The sequence below is a fragment of the Rhinichthys klamathensis genome, unplaced genomic scaffold (genome assembly GCF_029890125.1).
Source record: "Rhinichthys klamathensis goyatoka isolate OS25496 unplaced genomic scaffold, OSU_Roscu_1.1 h1tg001290l_1, whole genome shotgun sequence".
Taxonomy (NCBI): domain Eukaryota; kingdom Metazoa; phylum Chordata; class Actinopteri; order Cypriniformes; family Leuciscidae; genus Rhinichthys; species Rhinichthys klamathensis.
The window spans coordinates 39,446-48,007 of NW_026607417.1; the positions used below are offsets into that span (position 1 = coordinate 39,446).

Genomic DNA, 8,562 nt, shown 5'->3' on the forward strand with positions numbered 1-8,562 from the left:
TTTGAGACAAACTCATTACACTTTTCTTTTTTTTTTTAAAGCATATAAAAATAATGAAAAGTATTTTGTCAAAGAGAAAAAGTCAGAGTACTCACTATACTCAAAATTGCAAGTTTAGAAATATAACCATAGTCATCAAAGTGAAGTTGAGAAAACATGATTGGGAACATGAGAAATTTCCTTGGGTATCCATCATTATGAATTTAGGGACTACTTTATTTCAATAATCCACTTCAGACACTCTACTGACTATGAGTAACTGTGCAACTGCATGTCATCGGCTCTCATCAGAGTATCCGTGGACCGGCAGGCTCAGGTTAGTGGAGTAAGCTGACCTGTAGTTGTAAAGTTATTACAGTCAGTAGAATATCTGTCGAGGAGCATCAGAATCAAGTGTTATCAGAGATTAACATCAGTCTACTAATACTCTAATCACTGACAGCTGACATGGAGTTGCAGTTACTCAGAGTTAGAGGATCTGACCTGTTGAAAAAGTGATACTGAATTGGTTTTAAACACCGGATGAAAACCGTGGCATGAAACTGGATTAATTTTATAATTTTAAAGGTATAGTTTCACAAGGACATAAATCCAGCAAACTGTAGAAATGAGCCTCGTTTGCGTCCAGAGACTGAGGAGAGAGCATGAGAAACTGAGCACTGAAACACACACGGGTGACAGTTTAAAATCAACACAAATTTAATGAAGCTCAGATAAAATAAAAGTGAACATTTAAAGAATTTCACACAGCTTTTAAAGTCTCATTAGCAGATGAGTGCCGTGTTTCGTCCATGTCTCTTCAGATCATCATCATCATCGCCATCATCATGTCCATCCCGCACACACACTCACAGCGATAGCAGTCACTGCGAGCAGAGCCGGGTCGCGCGCAATGCGCGGGCCCGAGTTACAGTAGCGTGAACCACAGCACGAGTACGCGAAGGTGACGTTGTTCCCGCGGAACACAGATGTTTTCGGTCGCGCGCAGTCGCTCGGGCTCGCACAGCCCTTGGAGAAGAGCAGGGTCGCGCCCCCGAAGCGGCCACGCGCAGTGAAGCACAGCTCCCGCGGCGCGCACTCGGACAGCACGTGCTTACAGGTTCTGTTGCGTGACGTCAGAGGACAGAAGTAACAGACGAGGCTTTCACAGAGGACTCCAGGCTGGAGACACACGACCAGGAACACCAGGCATGAGATGCACTGAAGACCAGCTTTAGACGGCATTCTGTCCCAGAGAGAACACACAAGTGCACCGCAGAAAACAGCTTTCAAACCAGAGCTCGTGCATGTGTGTTAAATACTTAACACACCTCCATGAACAGGTGTGAGCTGTTGCCTTCATTACCTTAATCACCTCAATTAGACACTGTCACCTGACCTGGTGGAGGCTCTCATCTCCAGAACATCTCAGTTCATCTCCAGAACATCTCAGTTCATCTCCAGAACATCTCAGTTAATCTCCAGAACATCTCAGTTCATCTCCAGAACACCTCAGTTCATCTCCAGAACATCTCAGTTCATCTCCAGAACACCTCAGTTCATCTCCAGAACATCTCAGTTCATCTCCAGAACATCTCAGTTCATCTCAGTTCATCTCCAGAACATCTCAGTTCATCTCCAGAACATCTCCAGAACATCTCAGTTCATCTCAGTTCATCTCCAGAACATCTCAGTTCATCTCAGTTCATCTCCAGAACATCTCAGTTCATCTCAGTTCATCTCCAGAACATTTGAGTTCATCTCCAGAAAATTTCAGTTCATCTCCAGAACGTTTCAGTTTATCTCCAGAACATTTCAGTTAATCTCAAGAATATCTCAACGCACAACAAAACATGATGTTTCCTTCTTGGCAAAATAAACTTTATATATATATATATATATATATATATATATATATATATATATACCTAGAGCTCTTAGGTATATATAACTTTATATATATATATATATATATATATATATATATATATATATATATATATATATATATATATATATATATATACCTAGAACTCTTAGGTCTGCGAACCTAGGCCTTCTGGTGGCTCCGAGAACTAAACTTAAGACTAGAGGAGACTGGGCTTTCTCTAGTGCTGCTCCTAGACTCTGGAACAGCCTCTCTCCAGAAATCAGAGCTGCACCAACCCTGCTTATCTTTAAAGGGAGATTAAAGACATTTTTATTTGACCTGTCGAATGCAAACTAAATGTTGAAGCAATTGCCCTATGGTTGTTTTTATTTTTAATTTACTATTTTCTGTGTACAGCACTTTGGTCAACGGAAGTTGTGTTTATGTGTGCTTTATAAATAAATTGAATTGAAATTATATATATATATATATATGGGAGTGATTATATAGCATCTGTTCTATAAGCTCTTGGAAGGGGAAGCATATTTTCTCTCGTGGATCCAGTCGCTTAAAAGAAGCAGCAATGTGCAAATATATGCAAACCCACGTGAACTAGAAGAGTTTTGCTCAAGCGTTTATTGATCATAAAACTAAAGGGTCCTAATTTTGAAAATGGAAGACAATGGACAAAATCAAGACTTCTGATAAAGGTTTATATCTTATAGCTGAAAGGGGCAAAGTGAAATTGTAGACAATTTTATCTGATGTGATGCAGTTCAAAGTGAAATAAATCTTTAAAATGTCTCTCTCAATTCGGTTAAATTTTTATTTTTGTTCAATTCAAAGTAAAATGCTGGGATTGGAATCAGCAGAACCTCCTGTGCAAGATATTAAAATTTACCCAGAACTTCTTAAAAGATATCATGTGGGAGACCGTGGGATTGGAGCACAGCTTTACATTTACTTTACCAGACCTGTAAAGATGGAACACACTGTTGTGGCAATTATAGGCCAATTATTCTACATTTTGGTGAATTGTTGGCCAGTTCCTCTCTGCTGAAACCCACGGTCAGGTTCAGTGCTGGACCTTCATGCTGGAGCTTTAAGAAGAAAGAGAACAATGTTTCAGCATACATCACATTGTACAAATATGAAAATCCCCATCTCTAGAAGACTCAGATCATCATGAGATCAGGTTTATGAAATTGGTCAGAGCAAAAGTGAGGAACATGCACTCGGTTTTTAAAATTACACGTTTAATTTTTCCAACCTTTTTTGTATAAAACGATTTACCCACACAATTTAAATGCTTAAAAGGAGATGGAGGCTGGTGCAGAAATTAGTCAATTTGTTTAACAAAGCAAATTAAAGGATATTTAAACTGATGTCTGTGGTTTAGTGTCCCACTTTTTCTGATTACACAAAGATTTGGTTTACATATATTTAATCCAGTGTATCATATGCACACACAAATCATTTCTGCGTATAAATAGCCCGAAAGATACAATGTGTGCTATAGATACAGCGCCAGAGATCGGGTTGATGTATTACATATTAGGCCTACTTATAGTTTACATACAGTAGTTTCGGGATTTGAGGGGAAACTGTCAAAACTTGAATATAAATAGTGCAAAGACAGGCTGCGGTAGTTCAACAGACAGAACAACTGATATATTACAAAATAATCTTTATTCCAAAATAATTTTCCACATAACGGTGTAGTTTGAGCATCTCACTGAACCACAGTAACATGAGGACTCAAACATGCTTTACTCGTCACAGGTTCATCAGTTCCCTGACTGTAAACCCGCTGATAATGGCAGTCCGTTCAGCTTTACTAATAAAATCGTAAAAGTATTAATACAAGCCATCATGTGCGCTCGTGTCACCCGCTCAATACGGTATGACGGCAACTTCCGGTAACCGCGACCCGCTCCTGGAGACGGTTCCCCTGTGCATGAGCTTCATTGCACAGGTCGCGAGCGCAGCACGTGTAGCTGATCTGATACTCGACGCCCATGAGTGTGTGTGTGTGGTTGGACCCGCACAGCTCCGGGGACGCGCAGCCCTGGCCGGCGAGCACGAGCACCGGACCGTAGTGACGCCAGCCGGTGAAGCAGCGCTCGCTCGGCGCGCACTCGGTGGTGATGTTCCTGCAGCGGCCTCTGGCCTGTAGGGGGCAGTAATGACACACCAGGACCCCGCCGCAGCGAACACACACGCACACACACACCACACACAGGAGAGTCTGGAAGAAGCCGGGCCTGGACGGGACACACACAAAACATGTTCAATCGATGGTTTCTTTTAGTGCATTACAATAAAAGTTAGTGAAGAACAAGGACTGGGACACTGGATGGATGTGCAACACTGTCATTTAATCAGAGGTGGACAAAGTACATTTACTTGAGTACTGTAAATAAGTACACTTTATGAGTATCTGTAGGCCTGCTTTACCTCAGTATTACTTTTGCTGGAAACTTTTTACTCCACTACATTTCTGTCCAGGTCCTTGAGTAGAAAGTAGTGACGTCAGTCAAGGGATGATTTTAGTTGGAAATGAAAGTCGGGTTGACGTCAGAACTCGACTGATGTTGGACACTGACTGATGTTTCTGACGTTAACCCGATTTTCGTTTTCAAACACAACCCGTCTGTCCAACGTTGGAGATTAATGTCAATCTGGCGTTGGATTCTGACATTTTCAACATTGGGTTTGCTCTTCTGAATGCAAATTTTGTCATTGTTTTGTAGCACACTTATAGATAACAGTAAGACTAACATATAATAAAAGCCCAAAAAACTTTAAATAGGGCACTATTTGAGGGATCAGCCATTTGTGTGTCGGAAACCATGTGGACGTTATTGAGTGCACTCGTTCAGTCACACACTCGTTCCCACTACTGGAGCTGTGCTCTAGACATACATGTGATATTGATATGAGGCAGGCATAGATCAGAGGAATACGGTACTGTAATGATTACACAAAACTATAACAATAATAAAACAATGCACTGACATTTACTTGTATTACTTATGATACTTAAGTAGGCCTACTTTTAAAAACAAGTAGCCTACTTCTGTACTTTTCCTTCAGTAAAAATCGGTCTTTACAACGGTTACTTGTAAAGGAGTAATATTTGACCAGTATCTGTACTTTCACTCAAGTGAGGAAGTTGCGCTCCTCTTCTCTCTCCTATAATGATTTCGAACAAGAACACATGTGGGCGGGCCTTGATTGTGTCTGTGGGGAATTGATTGGCTGGTTGTGGTTTGCTATTGGCTGATCTCATGTGAGTGACAGGTTAAAGCCCCGCCCTCGTCATCAAAGAAGAGAAGAGATGCTGCTGTTATTCTGATTCAAGATTATTAACACAATAATGATGTGAACCGATAAATCATTTACAATAAACACCGCAATATTCCATAAAAACAAGAAATGTCCATTTTGATCACATGGGCACTTTAAACCTCTACTGTCAGCACTGTAGCTAAAGTGTCTGAGGACAAACACCACATGGAATAAAAAACCCATTTGGCTTCTGGATCGCATTACAGCTGTAAAGAGTTTTAGTTATTCACGGCATCTTCATTTCTACAGCAGGAAGTGAATGGAAACACAGAATGTAGATGAAATGATGCATAACTCTACTAAACTGGTGAAGTTTGATGAACACAGAGAGTTTGAGAGTGATTTACCCGTGTGTCTCCATCGCTGCTGTGGATCTGATCATCAGAGCATCTCGAGCTTCTCGGAGAGTCTTTAACGAGTTTAATTAATCATCCGGAAAACAGGTGAGGTGAATTCGCCTAACAGCGGAAATTGTCTTTATTTTATAATGGCATGTTAATTTGCTGTCAAGGTCATGTTTCACCAGATTATGTGTTAGTTTTAACAGAAGTGAGTGTATGTGGTGCATAATTAAGAGGAATAATATGAACCGGTTCTGGGTTACATTCAAACTGTTTAAAATGGGATAGCAATGCGAAAATACACTGAACATACATCTAATTAAAATGAACGAGTTAACAAACTGATAACAAATAATAGTTTGTAATTCATACCTCATGTCAGGATAAATGAGCCGTTTTAACCTGAAACAATTGAACTGAACTGCAGTAAGTCAAGTGTTTAATATCAGGAATAAATGTATTATTTTCATGATAGTTTCATCTGATTTTGCATAACTTTAATCAAATATATTTATGAATTTCGACGGTCAGTGGAACAGAAGTTGGTCATAAGCTTCATGTTTGGATCTGGATCTCCACTGGTTCTGTTCCTCCTCCATCAGAAACCAGTCCATCTGAGGCTGAGATTAAGAGGATCCTCCACTATAGTCAGACTCTCAGTGATGAGCGGATCCTGATCTCGAACTGTTTGTCTGTGGCAACGAATTTATATTGAAATAATGGAAACAGGAAGTGAGTAATAACTTCTGATCTTGATGAACCTTCAGCTGTGTGTTTGCTGTAAGAGGCCGGTCACATGGATGTGACTGAGTCAGTTATAGCGCCACCAACTGGCAGCAGGAAGTGTGTCACTTTCGGAATGCTTTGAAATCACACTCTTATTTTTACCTGATTTGCTTCAAACTTCGTCAGAATAATGTGAAGACACCGCAGATGTAGACCTGTGAAAGCATTTGTGATATCTTGAATACTGTTGTCAAGGCAACGCGTCAAACTTTAATCAAATTCTTTTTGAGACTCTTATCATGCTTCAAATTGCATGAAACTCGACACACACCAGAGATGTCGGCCAGTGGACAGACATGGGCAAAGGCTCGGACACGGGCATGGAGAGGGAGCTCTGTAGCGCCACCTTTAGACAAAAGTGTTAGGTTAGTTTTACCTACAGTCACCAAACTCATGTAGTTCTCATCGAGCCGGACAACTTTCTAATTTACAGTCATTAGCTCCGACAAACGGGAAGTCAGATATTTGTGTTTGGATGTGAATTTTCTAACTACTGCCCCAAAGGGCTTCATGTGGTCCACACCTAACTCTCTCAACATGACGCCAGTATATTAGATGCTGAACTGGAAGAGTCTCATTTCTTCTAAATAATAAATTATACACCATTTATTTATTTAAAAAAAACATTTGATTCTTTTTTAGAATTAATGCATTATGTGCATGTGAATCTGGTTGCTCTGGTTGAAATAAATAAAATCAAATGTAATGCATATTATTATAGCATAGGCCTATTTTTAAACAAGGTTGAGAAAAGCCTTGTTGCTGAGAACAGTTTTCAGACATTACTTTTATTAGCGGTTGCACTTGGATATATATTTAGACATTATCAAAGAGCACTTTGTCACAGTTTAGAGTTTTCTCTTCATGCTGACAGTCGTGGCCCGACGCTTCTCTCCCTGTAGGCCTGTCCTGTGGTTAACATTTACTACTGGTGTTTGAAACCGCTAACTTACTGAAAGCGGGCAGAGAAGCGCTCTGAGGACAGACCGGTATCGTTTAGCATAGATTCGGTATAACACATACTATCCATCCATCTTCTTCCACTTATCCGGTGCCAGGTCGCGGGGGCAGCAGTCTAAGCAGAGATGCCCAGACTTCCCTCTCTCTAGACACTTCCTCCAGCTCTTCCGGGGGGACACCGAGGCGTTCCCAGGCCAGCCGGGAGACATGGTCCTTCCAGCGTGTCCTAGGTCTTCCCCGGGGTCTCCTCCCGCTGGGAAGGCATCCAGGAGGCATCCGGAACAGATGCCCGAGCCACCGCAGCTGACCCCTCTCGATGTGGAGGAGCAGCGGCTCTTCACTGAGCTCCTCCCGAGCTCCTCACCCTATCTCTAAGGGATCGCCCAGCCACCCTGCGGAGAAAGCTCATTTCGGCCGCCTGTAACCATGACCCAAAGCTCATGACCATAGGTGAGAGTAGGAACGTAGATTGACCGGTAAATCGAGAGCTTAGCCTTGCAGCTCAGCTCCTTCTTCTTCACCAGGACAGACCGGTACATCGACCGCATTACTGCAGAAGCTGCACCGATCCGTCTGTCAATCTCCCGTTCCATCCTTCCCTCACTCGTGAACAAAACTCCAAGATATTTGAACTCCTCCACTTGAGGCAGGGTCTCTCCACCAACCTGAAGTGGGCAAGCCACCCTTTTCCGACTGAGGACCATGGCCTCAGATTTGGAGGTGCTGGTTCTCATCCCGGCCGCTTTACACTCGGCTGCAAACTGTCCCAGTGCATGCTGAAGGTCCTGGTCTGAAGGGGCCAACGCGACAACATCATCCGCAGAGACTAAATCGTGTGGTCCCCAAACCGGACACCCTCCGGCCCCTGGCTGCACCTACAAATTCTGTCCATAAAAATTATGAACAGAACCACAAAGGGCAGCCCTGCCAGAGTCCAACATGCACCGGGAACAAGTCTGACTTACTGCCGGCAATGCGAACCAAGCTCCTGCTCCGGTCATACAGGGACCGGACAGCCCTTAGCAAAGGGCCCCGGACCCCACAGTCCAGGAGCACCCCGACCGCCACGCGATGCTCCAGAGGCGTGTCAGCCAAGACAGCCCCACAACATCTAGAGACTTGAGGTACTCAGGGCTGATCTCATCCACCCCCGGAGCCTTGCCACCGAGACTACCTTGTCTACCTCTTGACTACCTCGTGACTTCAGCTTGGGTGATGGACGAGTCCCCCTCTGAGCCCTCGGCCTCTGCTTCCTCAATGGACATATACTACTGT

The 8,562-nt window shown here is 42.8% G+C and overlaps 2 protein-coding genes across 2 annotated transcripts; both read right to left on the reverse strand.

Moving 5' to 3' along the window:
• Positions 1–575: 575 nt before the first annotated feature.
• Positions 576–1,224, reverse strand: bncr (bouncer). The gene is made up of 2 exons (XM_056245073.1): positions 853–1,224; positions 576–659 (listed from the first exon to the last, which is right to left on the reverse strand). Exons 1-2 carry the CDS (start codon positions 1,222–1,224, stop codon positions 576–578), a joined length of 456 nt encoding a protein of 151 aa, XP_056101048.1.
• Positions 1,225–3,733: 2,509 nt separating this feature from the next.
• LOC130079712 (protein Bouncer-like) lies at positions 3,734–5,651 on the reverse strand. The gene is made up of 2 exons (XM_056245074.1): positions 5,548–5,651; positions 3,734–4,113 (listed from the first exon to the last, which is right to left on the reverse strand). Exons 1-2 carry the CDS (start codon positions 5,580–5,582, stop codon positions 3,735–3,737), a joined length of 414 nt encoding a protein of 137 aa, XP_056101049.1. The 5' UTR covers positions 5,583–5,651; the 3' UTR covers position 3,734.
• Positions 5,652–8,562: the final 2,911 nt, after the last annotated feature.